This window comes from Equus caballus, chromosome 2 (genome assembly GCF_041296265.1).
Source record: "Equus caballus isolate H_3958 breed thoroughbred chromosome 2, TB-T2T, whole genome shotgun sequence".
Lineage (NCBI taxonomy): Eukaryota > Metazoa > Chordata > Mammalia > Perissodactyla > Equidae > Equus > Equus caballus.
Window position 1 is genome coordinate 53,239,582 of NC_091685.1, and position 14,751 is coordinate 53,254,332.

General features: G+C 51.4%; 3 protein-coding genes across 8 annotated transcripts in view; all 3 read right to left on the reverse strand.

Moving 5' to 3' along the window:
• Positions 1-6,917, reverse strand: part of LOC138923243 (ral guanine nucleotide dissociation stimulator-like) — a 28,416-nt gene extending 21,499 nt beyond the window's left edge. The window contains exons 1-4 of the mRNA XM_070261173.1: positions 6,551-6,917; positions 6,119-6,220; positions 4,693-4,761; positions 3,318-4,249 (exon numbers count right to left, since the gene is read on the reverse strand). Of these exons, the coding sequence (XP_070117274.1) occupies positions 4,133-4,249; positions 4,693-4,761; positions 6,119-6,220; positions 6,551-6,658 (396 nt within the window). The 5' untranslated portion in view covers positions 6,659-6,917 and the 3' untranslated portion in view covers positions 3,318-4,132. The remainder of the gene's footprint in view (positions 1-3,317; positions 4,250-4,692; positions 4,762-6,118; positions 6,221-6,550) is intronic.
• Positions 6,918-7,279: 362 nt separating this feature from the next.
• Positions 7,280-9,746, reverse strand: LOC138923244 (ral guanine nucleotide dissociation stimulator-like). The gene is made up of 4 exons (XM_070261174.1): positions 9,571-9,746; positions 8,920-9,024; positions 8,071-8,261; positions 7,280-7,924 (listed from the first exon to the last, which is right to left on the reverse strand). The coding sequence occupies exons 3-4, from the start codon at positions 8,246-8,248 to the stop codon at positions 7,407-7,409; spliced, it is 696 nt and encodes a 231-aa protein (XP_070117275.1). The 5' UTR covers positions 8,249-8,261; positions 8,920-9,024; positions 9,571-9,746; the 3' UTR covers positions 7,280-7,406.
• An 841-nt stretch (positions 9,747-10,587) lies between these two features.
• Positions 10,588-14,751, reverse strand: part of LOC138923241 (uncharacterized) — a 34,104-nt gene continuing 29,940 nt past the window's right edge. For 2 of the 6 annotated variants that reach the window (XM_070261167.1, XM_070261164.1), the window contains 2 exons: positions 12,006-12,325; positions 10,588-10,775 (listed from right to left, as the gene is read on the reverse strand). In XM_070261167.1, coding sequence (XP_070117268.1) covers positions 10,719-10,775; positions 12,006-12,325 — 377 coding nt within the window. In that variant the 3' untranslated portion in view covers positions 10,588-10,718. Of the gene's footprint in view, positions 10,776-11,733; positions 12,326-14,751 lie in introns of those variants that run through there. The other 4 variants (XM_070261165.1, XM_070261169.1, XM_070261168.1 and 1 more) reach the window with 3 other exon arrangements.

The window sequence follows — 14,751 nt, forward strand, 5'->3', positions numbered from 1 at the left end:
TCCAGGACTCATTCTTCATTGTACAGAAGGTCCACTTAAAAGCTTTGCTTCATTTCCAGGAAGCTTTATTTTTCAAGTCAAAATTCTATTCAAAGTACATTATACTTTATTAAAGACGACTTTAAGGAAAAATATATAGTTGTCAACATAAAAATCTTATTTTTTCTTTTTCAGATATCGGGGACATTCATATAATAATAATAATTGTAATTATTTCACAGTAGTTCTCAAACATAAAAAAAGCTGCCCTATTTAAGAATTTAATTTTAGGGACTTCCAACATTTTGAAAGCATTACTGCGACTTTTAAAATACACACTGCATCTTGCTAGACAACTTAGCACAAGCTTTCTGTATGATCATCTCCTGGGCACTTTCTCACTTGCTATCTGCTAGGTTCTACGCTTGACACATCCCTGCATCATCTCATTGGTTTAACAACTTTTGCAGCACTGAACACAACAGGAGGTCGTTACACTATAAAAATTCGTGTAGATTATTAATATAGATATTAGCGCTAAAATGACAGCAACGCTTAACACAGTTTACTGTTATTGAGGTTGTGTTGCTGTGTTAACTCAGAATCTGATCAGCACTGTCCCAAGGCACAGAGAACACCATCTGTGGCCCGTTCAGCAGAGAAAGCCATTAAGCGACCTTCCCTTCTACAGGGAGCAGATGAACATCACCTTATCTACTCAGAAGTTTAATGCCAATCACTACACGCCAGTTGGGACAGCATAAAAAGGCGCAGAACAAAATGATTCTATGAAACACTCTTGCTTCCCTCTGAAATTGCTTTACGATTGTAGATCAAATTCTTCCCCAAAGAATCCTGCTCTGCATGTCATAAAAAGTAAGGTGCCTATGTCCTGCTTTGAACTCTTAAAAATACATGCTGTCCTGCATTTTCTTTGATGCTTGCAAATTTCAGACTCAACAGACAGGCAATCCCAGTAAGAAAGGGAAGAAGAACAAGAACTCAGGAGGCTTTTCCACAGTCCCCAAACCCAGTGCACTCCCACAGCAAACCGGTAGGTCCATGTTGTTCCAGGAAAGGGAGATGGGGAGAGACAGGAGGTGTCCACACCAGGCGAGACAAAACCAGGTGAGTCCAGAGGAGGCAGGTAGAGAACCAGGCGGACTCCCAGGAGCCAAGGGTGGCCTCCCCCCTCCCTCCGGACCAGGACGAGGCCTGCTGTCCCTCCCCATCCCTCCGGTTGTCCCTCTCCAGCATCCCTGAGAGCGGGGAGTGGAGACACACGCGGTGTGCACAGCAGGCAGCCTCTCTGAGCCTGAGACAGCTGCCTGGACTGTCTTCCATCGCTGGGGAGCGGGGACGGAGGGGACGGAGGGACCGAGGAGCCCTGTGCAGCCCGCGAGCCCCGCGCCCCTGCCCTCGAGGACAGCGCCCCGCAGGCCTCAGCGGACAGGCGGGCCAGGGCCGCGCCGCCGCCCGGAAGGCTGTCCGGGACCCATGCCCGGGCTCAGGGCGCGTCTCCCCTCGGAGCGGCCCTCCCGCCCGCTGCGGCCTTGCCCGCCGTCCTCCGAGGGCCTCCTCGTCTCCGCGGAGCCCCGTCAAAGCGCTCCCGCCCGGGCTCCCCGCGGAAGAGACGCCCGGACGCCGGGGCCTCGCGGGCCAGGGCGGCACAGACCGTCCTCCGCCGGCGGAGCGCCCGACGCGGCGCGCGTTGGACCAGCCGCCCCCGCCCAGGAGGGACGAGGCCTGGCCGGGACAGCCCCGCGGGGCACTGGGCTCAGGGGGACCGCTTTGGAGGGGATGGCCGCGCCCTCTCTACCGCTTGCCTCAGGCGCATCGCTGTGCAACAGGCAGGAACTTCCCGCCACATTCGCCTACTACACGCTGAGGCGGAATTGCCCCGCCTGACCCGGAAGTCTGCGGCCTCCCCATTGGCTCAGGAAGAGCAGGAGTTGGGGGGCAAGCGGGTGGGCGAGTGAGTGAGGAGGCAGAGCCAGGGGAGGGCGGGGCGAGCTGGAGGGGAGGGGCGATTGGAAGGGCGGGGCGAGTGGGGAGCCTGGGGAGAGTGGAGGCGTTGGCAGCAGGGAGTTGGGGCGCCAGAGGAGCTGGGGCAGCCACGTGCCACTGCACTGCACGTGGGCAGGCAGGGCGAGCTGGGAGGCGTGGCAAACGGGATCAACCAGCAGGAGGTGGAGACTGTACTGGTCAACTACCAGCCAAGGAAAATCAGGAGCCATGCTCCTCCCACCCGCTGCCTAATGGGAAAGGAGTCTCTTTACATGAAAAGTAAGAGGCCAGTCTCCCTGCCTCCTGCCCTTTGGGAAATGTAGTCCACAGCCTCTAAGTCCTACCTTCTGATCTGATGCTTCAGCTCTCAGTGCCATAAAAGCCAAAGAAACATGGCGAAATTCACATTGAGGTTGAATGTTACTCCACAAAATTGAGTTTCAGCACCAAAGGTAACATTAATATTTTCTTCATTTTTTTTTTTTTTTTGAGGAAGATTAGCCCTGAGCTAACCTCTGCCACCAAACTTCCTCTTTTTGCTGAGGAAGAATGGCCCTGAGCTAACATCTGTGCCCAACTTCCTCTACTTTATGTGTGGGACGCCTGCCACAGAATGGCTTGACAAGCAGTGTGTAGGTCTGCACCCGAGATTGAAACTGGCAAACCCTGGACAGCAGAAGGAGAACATGTGAGCTTCACTGCCAGCCCCACTGGGCTGGCCCCAATGTTTTCTATATTATTCCTACAGAAACCAAAAAACACTTGTTTGGGGAGATTTTCCAGGTTTTGCTTGTAAATCAAGATGAGGCAGTAGGGATCACATCAAGATGGCAGCATAGGCAGACTCTGAACTCACCTCCTCCCACAAACAGAACTGGGTTACAACTGTTCTTGGAAAAATTACCCTGGAGAGAAAACTGGAAACTGGATGAAAAGAACCCCCACAATAAGGGACAGTCCTGACTGAGGCGGAAGAGGGAGAAATTCCTTCTGGAGAGAAAAAGCCACCTTCACAAACCACGGACCTTCACAGCCAGTAGGGCAGGAGCCACCCTAAGGTACACAGCCCTCCCTGGAGAAGTGGGGACCTGAGCAGGGGCCTGTTACTGCCATAAGCATGCTTCAGACTCAGCACAACTGAGATGAGTGCCCTACTATTTGGCTTGGCTGCCTATTAACTGCAATGGGGCAATACCCCCAGAAAAGCTATCAGATGAAAGCAGGAAAACACCGGGTCTTAAAGGGCCCAGGCACAAATTCAGCCATATCAGAGAGAAACCTAAAATCACCAAAAAGAAAGCTGCACAGTCCTTTGGTGAAAAGAGACTCACCTGGTAGGCTCTGGGTGTGTCTCTGTGAGAGGTGAGACGTCTCCAGAGACAGACATTGGTGGTGGCCATTGTTGTGACCTAGTACAGGCATGCTGACAGGTGCTGGCAGACAGCATTGAAGTTCTTCCCCTGCCCAACAGCCCGGGGGTTGGCCAAACCAACTAGAGCACAGAAATAATCCAGATCAGCCAGGGCAGGCAGCCTGCCCTAGGGAACTGCCCTACACAAGAGCAAGCCCTCAGGCTACTTGTCAGCCTGCATAGACTGGGTGCTTTGATCCTCTGCAGGTAGGAGAGTGTGTCCACCTCTATGGGGCAGGGACTGTGTGAGGAACAGGTGAACTGTGGGGGGTACTGTTGGAGAGGTGGGGACCTCTGCAGTGGGGTGACAGGTACATCCCAGGGAGTCAGGAAGTGTGCACGAAACAGGGCTTTGTGATGGGGGGCACAGAGGAGCTAACGCCAGAGACCTCGTGACCCAACCCTCTCTGATGACAGACAGGGAGACGGAGACCTCAGGCAGGAAGGAAAATCTCAGAAAGTGATGTGCTTCCTGACTCAGAGGGGCTCAACTTCTCTCTCCACATCAGCAGGGCTAGAGGGAGGGACTGAGTCCAGCTCAGACACAACCTCCTGCAGCTCAGGGCCTCAACAGCCCAGGGAACATGGACGGTGACTTACGCAGAGCCTGCATCACTCATCACTGTGTTGGGCCTGATGCCTCGGCTACCACAGGAGGCTGGAGTCACTGCTGAGAGGAGCTTTGCCAAATGCAGACAGCTCAGGGCTCAGGGCAGGACTCTCTCCTCCCCACCCTCAGGAGCCTGAACCCCCGGACCCACCTCCGGGCTCACTCACCTCCACACAATCCTCCATCGTAGCATCCAGCAGCTCAAGGGAACTGAAGAATGTCACCAGGGAGGGGACGACACCCTGTGCCGCCATCGGGATGGGCATGGTGATGAGCTCCCGCTCTCAGGTACCCCCATGAACCCTCCTCTGAAACCCCTCACCTGAGCCTCCTGCCCACCCCACACTCCCATACACAGCAGCCTAGGATCCTCGGGACACCCCAACACCCACAATCCCCTCCTGCCCTCCCCTCCAGGAGCACCAAACCCCACCAGTCACGTCCCAGGGCTGGCTGTCGGCCAACGCCAGGGGGTGTGGCCCCTGTCCCTCCCCACCCCAAATCTGTCCTGCTGCCAGCCCTTCCAGGCCTCCCCCTGCTCACTGCCAATGCAGGCACTTCAGGCTCTGTGGCTATAGGAGATGCCCTGGAGGAGGAAGGCCCCTCTCCTGAGGGAGGCCTCCAGCTGGGAGGGGGAGCCCCCTCTCCTCTGACTCCTACACCCCTCCCCCACAGTCACCCTCACCTGCTGCCGCTGCCTCTCCTGGGCTCCCTGGCGGGCCCTCTCTGCAGTCTCTAACACGGAGGTCACCTCCTGTCGGGGCCGAGGACAGGGTCAGTGCGCCCATACTCCCCTGCACATGTCCCCCAAGGCCCCTGAACTCAGACCCTGGCCATCAGGCTCCAGTCCCCTGCTGCCTCTGCTGCTTCCTCCTCCAGGGTGCTCTGATTCTAGACGAGTCCTGGCTCCAGGACTCACTCCTGTGTGACCTTGGGCCTGCCCAGCCCTCCCTGAGCCTCTTTGCTCATCTGAAAAGTGTGAGGAGAATGTCACCTGCTTCCAGGAGTCTCCTGAGGACTCAGAGTCATCTGCGTATCATCACTGCTCTCCCCTCACATCTCAAGGAGCCAGCACAGATCTCCTCACATTCCTGTCCTCCCTTGGATGGTAGCACCCCGCTGGGAGGCCTGCACCTCTGATCATTTCCCTCCACTTCCCAGAGGAGGAGACTGAGGCCCCCAGAGGGGCAGTGACTTGCTCAAGGACCCACTGAGGAGAGGCTGCTCCCCGTCCCAGTCAGAGGCCCTGTCCCTGCTTGCTTCACCGCAACCCTGGCTCCAAATCTGACCAAGGCCCCGACCTCTGGACTCCCAGGGTGTGTCCAGACCCCAGCTGAACAGACAGGGAGGGGGAGGGCAGGGTGTCTTGGGGGGCCTGGCCGAGTGGCTCTGGCATGCCCCACTCTCACAGGGCTCTCTGACCCCAGCCTGGGCCGAGCCTTGCCACGCGCCTCACCTCCTAGGATCCCCTCACGTGGTTCCCATCCCCTCACCCCTCTTGTCCTTCCAGATCTCCAGCCTCCAGTTTACCATCAGGAGCAGCTTCCTGCTCACGTGCTGCTCTCTCCTGCACCACTTCTTAAAGTTTCAAGAACTATTACTGAGGCATGGGGAAAAAAAGAAAGAAAAACTGTGGGGTGCTTGAGGGGCAAATCCCTTTTGTTTGAAAACCCAGCAGATCCAAACTGCCTGGGGCCTGGATGAGGGATTTCACTGGGGTGCTCTGAGCCCTAAGGTACCCTTGGGACTCAGGAGGGGGCCTCTCCTCTTGTGCCCTGGGGCCTCCATTCCCATATGTCCCAAACAGATCTCTTTGGAACAGTGTCAGTTTCAGCTGGATAGAGACTTCCGTTTCTGCAAAGGAAACACTTGAAACTCTCCACCTGGGCTCAAGGCAGGATCTGGTCTGCAAGAAAATGAATCCTTGTGGAAAAACTGATGGCCTAAGGGCCCTGAGAGACTCAGAGACCCAGCACGCAGCTCAGTCCCTGTTCCCCGCGTTCGCTGTCTTCCAGGTGGTCTCAGCTGACCTTGGGGGACATGCCGGCTGAATGCAGGCTGCCTGGTCCACCTCACGCTCATGATGCTTGGCTGGAGAGCAGCTTACCCACCTGGAAACTTGTCTCCAGGTCTCTGAGATGGTTAATGGCAGGGCTCTGCAGAGCGGAAAGGATGGTGTGGAGGGAAGAGAAGTTTCCTAAGCCTCGGCACTCCTGGGGAAGGGAAGAGATTGAGCTGTGAGGGGGAGCTGGAGCTCTGCTACCCCTGGCTTCTGTCCCCTCATGGACTTCTGTCCTGGGGCAGACAGATGCCCAGGGAACCCAGGGAGGGCACACCTGACACCCAACGAGTAACACTGCCAGGCACAAGGATTTGTAGTTTAACACAGTGAGCTTGTCCCCACTGGGACCTCAAGTCAAGGTCAGGGAGAGTCGAGGGACAGTACAGGGACTCAGACCAGAGACTTCAATCCTGAGAACTGAGAAACAAGAGGCAATCCCCACAACTCCAGAGAGGTCCTCCCTGGGCATTCCACAACTTACCTCAGCTTCCTGGATCCTCCACAACCGTGGCCCCTCCTGCGGTGTCATGCTTGTGTCCCTGAGGCAGGTGGCAATCACACGGTTGGCCACGGTGTTGGTATGTGTCATATTCTCTGGGATGAGGATGCCAGGTACTCGCAGTCCCTGTTGTCTCTCTGGGAACAGATGGGCCCAAGGCAGTGGGTGGGCACCAACTTCTTCAACAGCTCCTGTGGAAGATTTGGAGTATCACCTGGTCCTGTCACACCCCAGCTCAGTGTCCACAGTCTCACATAGTCCCAGTCAGGGTGGGAGCACAGCTGGAGCTCAGGAAGCAGAGGATGTGGTCTGAGGCTTGTGGGAGTCCCTGGGTTTTGTCTGTATCCACAGAAGCCTCCTGGGACAAGATGACACAGGACACGGTACTGTGGAGAAAGGAGGGGGCATTTTCCCCCAGCCCTGTCTCACGTCCTCCAAGCTCCAGGATGCAGCCCACACCTACCCACCTCTAGGGCCATCTTCCCCTCATTCTAGTCACCCTTGGGTCCCACTCCCCATTCCCATGCACATTCGCCCGAGGCACCGCCAACCACTGGCTTTGATTGTCTCCACTGTGGTCAAAACATGTCAGGTGCCTAATAAGTGCTGAAGATGACAAGGCCACCTGGGAAGATGGGTGATTGCCTCATGGACCTGGCAGCACTTCACTGAGCACCCATCCTCCACCAAAGGGCCAGACTCTGCCCAGCTTCCACTCTCTTCCACCTCATTCATCGGCACAGCCACAAAGTGCAGCACTTGCACTGAGTGTCTGTGTTTATTGTCTCCTGTTCTCTAGTGGGCAGGGAAGGCTTGGGGGGAAAGAAAGCTTCCCAGGTCACAGTGTTGGTAAGGGAGGGAGCAGGGATATGGACCCAGACCATTGGATTCTGGAGCAGGGAATGGCAGGTGTGGGGTGGCTCATGGCACCGGGAAGGCAGGGGCCACCTGCCCTATGAGCTCTGCTGCTCACTGCAGCCATCCTCATCAGCTGCTCTGCCACCAGCTGGGGAGAGAAGTCCAAGAGGTTCGGTTTCTCCTCTCGAAGCTGGTCCTCGGTGGTCATGGCCCAGGGGCAGGTGGGCTCTGGGGCTGGATCCTGCGGGCTCCTGACTGCTGCAGATGGAACTGGAAGTCTCAGTAGAGCCCAGCGTCCAGTGGTCTCCAGTGCAGGAGCTGACACTGGGGCTGACTTTAATGGTGGCCCTTCCTCCAGCCTTGCAGTGGCCGACACAGGGGATGCTGGCTCCAGCTCTACCACAGGTGATGGGACTGGAGGTGGAGCTGGCTCTAGCCCGGGGGCTGGAGCTGGCTCTGGCTCTGGCTCTGGAAGTGGCAGGAGCTTTGGAGGTGGCTCTGGAGCAGGGTAAAGAGAAATTTTCACCCACACACCTGACAGTTTCTGTAACTTTCCAAAGACAGGAAAGACTACACTGCCTTTAAGAGAACTCCAGCCCATAAACCCCAGCACAGGCAGTTTCCCCACACTGCAGTCCCCTCACCTTTCTGCTCAGTCTCAGTGTCCATGAGATGCTCCAGGTGGCCCGGCAGAAGGCAGGTTTGGCCCTCTGGGTCTGAGCCACCAGAGCTGACATGAACAGTGGCCAGCTTCACCGTCAAACAGGGAAACTGCAGGGGCTCACTGAAATCCTGTCCTTGGTCCAGCCAGCTTCCCAGCATCAAATAGATAGTACTGGGGGGAGGCAGATGGGCCACAGGGTGAGAGGCCTGGCCTTTGCTTCCACACTGCCCTCCCAAGGCACTCTCATTTGGACTGGGGCCCTTGTGCCTTACCATGCCTTCCAGGGGAAAGCCCCATCCCAGCCTTGAACCCTGCCTGGCTTTCCTGGCAGTGGCAGGCCTGCTCCTGCAGCAGGTTTAACACAGAGTCTGTGGCAACCTCTTGTTCCCACTGATACTCTTCTCCCAAAGGCCCAACGTCCACCTCAGCTCTCCATGCACGTGGGCTAATGGAACGAAGACTCAGGCAGATTTGTGAGCAGCTTGCTCATGCACCACCTGCTCTGGAGCTGACGGTGGTGGTCACAAGGGGTGGATGTGGAGACAGGGAGGCCAAAGGAGCTGGGACTCTGGTGGCGATGGGTCTCTAGGGGACAATTCAGCCTAGACTCCCTTCTGGTTCTCAGGGGGCCTGGGACCCATACAAAGCTCTCTTATACTCCTGTCCTCTTTGAGAAGAAGCTACCAGAACTTAACCCTCCCATGGGAATCGAAAGATAATTGAGATGCAGTGTTCTTCCAGGCCTGGCAAAGCCACGGCCTGCATATTCTCCCCCTACCCTCTCCTCTAGAGACAGGAAACCCTCCTTCTGGACCCAAAGACCACTCACTTTTGTAGGTGGTCCTGTGGTCCATCCCACTCACAAAGGGGGAAGATGCCTCCAGATGTCCAAGAGGGTATGAAGGCGTCACACAGGATGTATGGTGGATGGGACCTGTGAATGATGTCAAGAGTGACTGACTGTCTCTCTGACTAGAATTGAGGCCCAGACAGGGTGTCTGCTTCATTCACTGAGTTACGCTTAGTGTCTCCAGAAGTCTAGTGTGGAGTAGATGTTTAATACACGTTGTTGAGTGAACTCCAACTGGAACCATCCCAGATATCTGAGTGGGTCCTGGGGCCCCTTTGCTGCCTCAGAAATCCCTCATTGGCTATGTGAAGGGTGAGGACCAGGACCAGCTGGATGGAATCTCAAACTCCTTGACAGTGTGCTCTCCAGGTGCTTTATCAAACTCAGAAAGGCCACAAGTCAGTGATGAAAGAGGAAGAGTAAGTTTTATGAGAGACAGAGAAATAATCACCATGAACAACCACAGCCTGTCCCACAGCTCTCTCTGTAAAGCCAGGCACCAGGAACCGCTTGCCATGGCTGGTTTCATTCATCCCTGGGAGAACCCTATGATGTTCATCGTCTCCTACCCCACTTTTCACAAGACCAAACTGAGGCTCAGAGAGATGTGCTGACATTCCCAAAACTTACAGCTGGCCATGGGCAGAGTCACCACAGTGCTGAGGATGAGGCGGGCACTCGCTTAGTAAACAGCTGGTCCAGGACCTGGTGGAATGTGCTGAAGGCTGAGTAGTTGCACACGAAGGTGGTGATGTTGCAGATGATTCTACCCAGGAAGGCTGGGACCATGGACTCTGACAGCTTCTCTATCACTCCTACCTGGAGAGCATGCATCCTGCAGGCCTCACTTGGATAAAAAATGGACTCATCTTCAGGCTGGCTGGGACCAGGAGGGACATAGTGTCAGTGGCACCATCTCAGGGTCCTGGATTAGGAGACCCCTCTGTGCCCCGTCACCTCAGACCAACCCTGGTCATTCTTGGTGGCCTGGTGCATCTACCCTCTGTCCAGGGACATGGAGTAACTGAAGCCATCTGCCATCTCCTTGGCCATCTCCTATCTCTTTGGCCAACTCCTGTGTGCAGCTCTGCAAAGACACTGCCTGAGGGACAGGACAGACGGTCTCAGGGGCCTGCCTCGACTTGGTTATGGGGAAACTCCCACCACAGAGCAGGTACAGAACGCCTCCTGTCACAAATCCATTGTGAAAGGAATCTTCATTCCCTATTTCACGTGTTGTTTCCCCAAGAACACCAGGAGCCATCCCCTCTTCCTGTAATGCGGCACTAGCCCCTACTCCCACAGCCAGAAAATTAGCGCCCAGCTTCAAACACCACCAGATCCTGAAGTCAGTTCCTGCCGAGGCCTCCCATCCATTCTGTAATTCCATGGTAACTCCTGAGGTCTCCTTTCCCCTCAGACCCAGCTCCCAGCCTACCCTTGGCTTCTTAGAGGAACAGTGGGATTTCCCAGAAGCATTCCCAGCCTGGGCAAGAAATGTTTTGAAATGTTCTCTTAATTTTCAAGGACAGGGGATATTGGTAGAAGTCATTTGGATGTGTATGTGCAACAGTTTTGATGTAAATAGTATGTTTTTCAGACAGAGATCGAAGAGTAGGGCTACTGGGTGTAACAAGGAAATGGATACACTGATCCAATGTTTTCATGGTGTGAAGTTTTAGAGAGGAAATATCATGGTTAAGAGCAGAGAATATCCAGCATCTTATGTTGAAATTCCAGCTCAATCACTTTGTAGATATTGGTAGTGGGCAAGATACTTACCTCGTCGGGGCCTCAGTTTCTTTATCTGTTGTTGGCAAAAATGATAAGTGTACCTAATTTGTAAGGACATGGAGAGAATTAAAGGAGTTGATGTTTGAAAAATGCTTGGAACACGTAGCACATTACAAGCTCTGTACCTATATATTATAAATGAAAATTAATTCTTCTGACACTGTAAGCACCAGTGGGGAGAATATTGCCTGGGTGGACGTAGAATGCAGTCCATGATATAGGATGAATCACTGAATGAACAGCACTGTTGAAGGCATTACCAATGACACATCCGCCTAGAGATAGGGACATTCCCAAGCATAGTCACACCCAAGCATCCCTCCTCTGTCCTGCATTGTCTTCTTTGATTCTATCCAGGAATCAGGGAGGCTTCTTGAACCCTGGTACCCACACCCGCTAAATGTTCTCTTCTCTCTCTCAGCAGACCCAAGTGCTTGTCCTAATGGCTGCAGCTCACAGGGTCTGCAGTCTGATCCTGATTTTAGATTTACAGTGGTGCCAAAATATCCTGGGTTTTTTTTCCTTCTCACCAAAGACCCCCAGTACATAGGTGTATACTCTAGTTGTGAGCACCTCTGGTTGTGCTGTGTGGGTTGCCACCTCAGCATGGCCTGATGAGCAGTGCCATGTCCATGCCTGGGATCTGAAGCAGTGAAACCCTGGGCTGCTGAAGTGTAGCACATGAACTTAACCACTCTGCCACGGGGCCAGCCCCCAAAATATCCTGTTTTGTCATAAAATCATAATACCAGCAGGAGCTAAGGCATGGGAAATAATCAGATCTTCTGGGGTTGAAGTTTTACAAGGCAGCTATGATGAACAGTAAGAATATTTGGATGGTTCCAAGAGAATTACTGAGGTCATAGACCAAGGATTCCAGGAATGGTAGGATATAAGAAGAGAAATTAAACTGAGGGCATGGTGATGTGGCATCACTTCCGATCTTGAGGAACGGGTGTTTATTGTCTGAGAGTGTGAGTAAAATCTAGTCACCAGAGATTTGTGGCGGGTTAATATGTTTCTGAATTTCTCATTATTGAATATGATCCTTTGGGTTGATGGAAACATCTGGGACAGGGGAGTCAGCCCCTCAGAGTTGGGCGGATGATAATGTCACTACTGATTCAAGCTCTAAAGGAGCCACCAACATCAAGTCGCCAGTGAGAGACACTATCTGCTAAACATATCCCTAGCAAAGCACATATATTTATAATATAGCAAGAGCTCTTACAACCCAACAGAAAGAAGACAAACAACACTACCCTGCTTACCAGGAGACCGCAGAGCAGGCATGTGATGAGCACCAGGAGTCCCGCCAAGTAAATGAGGATGATGGCCCAGAAGGGGAAGTCTAGGGTGATAAGCGCTGGGCTGAGCCAGCTCCTGTCATTCCTCCAAGGCTCCTGCTGTCCCCGCACTGTGTCACAGTCCTTGACACGAGTTGGCCAGCTTTCATCATCATTCAAGACCCAGTGTGCATGGTTCTCTTTGACGCACAGCATCAAGATATTCCCTTCCCACCCAGGACTAGGGCTTTCTTGAAGCTTACCAGAGTTCTCAGTCAAGGCATTGTTTCTGTTGGGAGAGTACCCTGAAAGTCAATAAAATGGAATACATGTGAGTGTGTTTTACTTTTTTTTAATCAATATTATGATAGATTACAACCTTGTGAGATTTCAGTTGTACATTATTGTTAGTCATGTTGTGGTTACACCACTTCCCCCTTTGTGCCCACCCCCCAGCCCCCACCCCCTTTTCCCTGGTAACCACAGATCAGTTCTCCTTGTCAATATGTTAACTTCCACCTATGGGTGGAGTCATATAGAGTTCTTCTTTCTCTGTCTGGCTTATTTCGCTTAACATAATACCCTCGAGGTCCATCCATGTTGCTGCGAATGGGCCAATTTTGTCCTTTTTTATGGCTGAGTAGTATTCCATTGCGTATATATACCATATCTTCTTTATCCAATCATCAGTTTCTGGGCATTTAGGTTGGTTCCACGTCTTGGCTATTGTAAATAATGCTGCGATGAACATAGGGGTGCAAGGGACTCTTGGAATTTCTGATTTCAGGTTCTTAGGATAGATACCCAGTAATGGGATGGCTGGGTCATAGGGTATTTCTATTTTTAACTTTTTGAGAAATCTCCATACTGTTTTCCATAGCGGCTGTACCAGTTTGCATTCCCACCAACAGTGTATGAGGGTTCCTTTTTCTCCACAACCTCTCCAACATTTGTTGCTCTTGGTTTTTGCCAAACTAACGGGTGTAAGGTGATATCTTAGTGTAGTTTTGATTTGCATTTCCCTGATGATTAGCGATGATGAACATCTTTTCATGTGTCTATTGGCCATACTTATATCTTTTTTTGAGAAATGTCTGTTCATGTCCTCTGCCCATCTTTTGATCGGGTTGTTTGTTTTTTTGTTGTTAAGCTGTGTGAGTTCTTTGTATATTATGGAGATTAACCCTCTGTCGGATAAGTGGCTTGTAAATATTTTTTCCCAATTAGTGGGCTGTTTTTTTTGTTTCAATCCTGTTTTCCCTTGCCTTGAAGAAGCTCTTTAGTCTGATGAAGTCCCATTTGTTTATTCTTTCTATTGTTTCCCTCAACTGAGGAGTTATAGTGTCCGAAAAGATTCTTTTGAAACTGATGTCAAAGAGTGTACTGCCTATATTCTCTTCTAGAAGACTTATTGTTTCAGGCCTAATCTTTAGGTCTTTGATTCATTTTGAGTTTATTTTGGTGTCTGGTGAAAAAGAATGGTCAATTTTCAATCTTTTGCATGTGGCTGTCCAGTTTTCCCAGCACCATTTGTTGAAGAGACTTTCTTTTCTCCAATGTAGGCCCTCTGCTCCTTTGTCGAAGATTAGCTGTCCATAGATGTGTGGTTTTATCTCTGGGCTTTCAATTCTGTTCCATTGATCTGTGGACCTGTTTTTGTACCAGTACCATGCTGTTTTGATCACTGTAGCTTTGTAGTATGTTTTGAAATCTGGGATTGTGATTCCTCTGGCTTTGTTTTTCTTACTCAGGATTGCTTTAGCAATTTGTGGTCTTTTGTTGCCCCATATGAATTTTAGGATTCTTTGTTCAATTTCTGTGAAGAATGTCCTTGGGATTCTGATTGGGATAACATTGAATCGGTAGGTTGCTTTAGGTAGTATGGACATTTTAACTATGTTTATTCTTCCAATCCATGTGCATGGAATGTCTTTCCATCTCTTTATGTCATCGTCAATTTCTTTCAAGAAAGTCTTGTAGTTTTCATTGTATAAATCCTTCACTTCCTTGGTTAAATTTATCCCAAGGTATTTTATTCTTTCTGTTGCGATTGTGAATGGGATTGAGTTCTTGAGTTCTTTTTCTGTTAGTTCATTGTTAGTGTATAGAAATGCTACTGATTTATGTATGTTGATTTTATACCCTGCTACTTTGCTGTAGTTGATTATTTCTAATAGTTTTTCTATGGATTCTTTGGGGTTTTCTATATATAAGATCACGTCGTCTGCAAACAGCGATAGTTTTACTTCTTCATTACCTATTTGGATTCCTTTTATTTCTTTTTCCTGCCGAATTGCTCTGGCCAACACCTCCAGTACCATGTTGAATAGGAGTGGTGAATGTGGGCACCCTTGTCTTGTTCCTGTCCTCAGAGGGATGGCTTTCAGTTTTGTCCATTGAGTATGATGTTGGCTGTGCGTTTGTCATATATGGTCTTTATTATGTTGAGGTACTTTCCTTCTATACCCATTTTATTGAGGGTTTTTATCATAAATGGATGTTGGATCTTGTCAAATGCTTTCTCTGCATCTATTGAGATGATCATGTGGTTTTTGTTTCTCATTTTGTTAATGTAGTGTATCACGTTGATTGATTTGCGGATGTTGAACCATCCCTGTGTCCCTGGTATAAAACCCACTTGATCATGGTGTATAATCTTTTTGATGTATTGCTGTATTCGGTTTGCCAGAATTTTGTTGAGGATTTCACCACGGAGCTGGCCGCTGGAGCT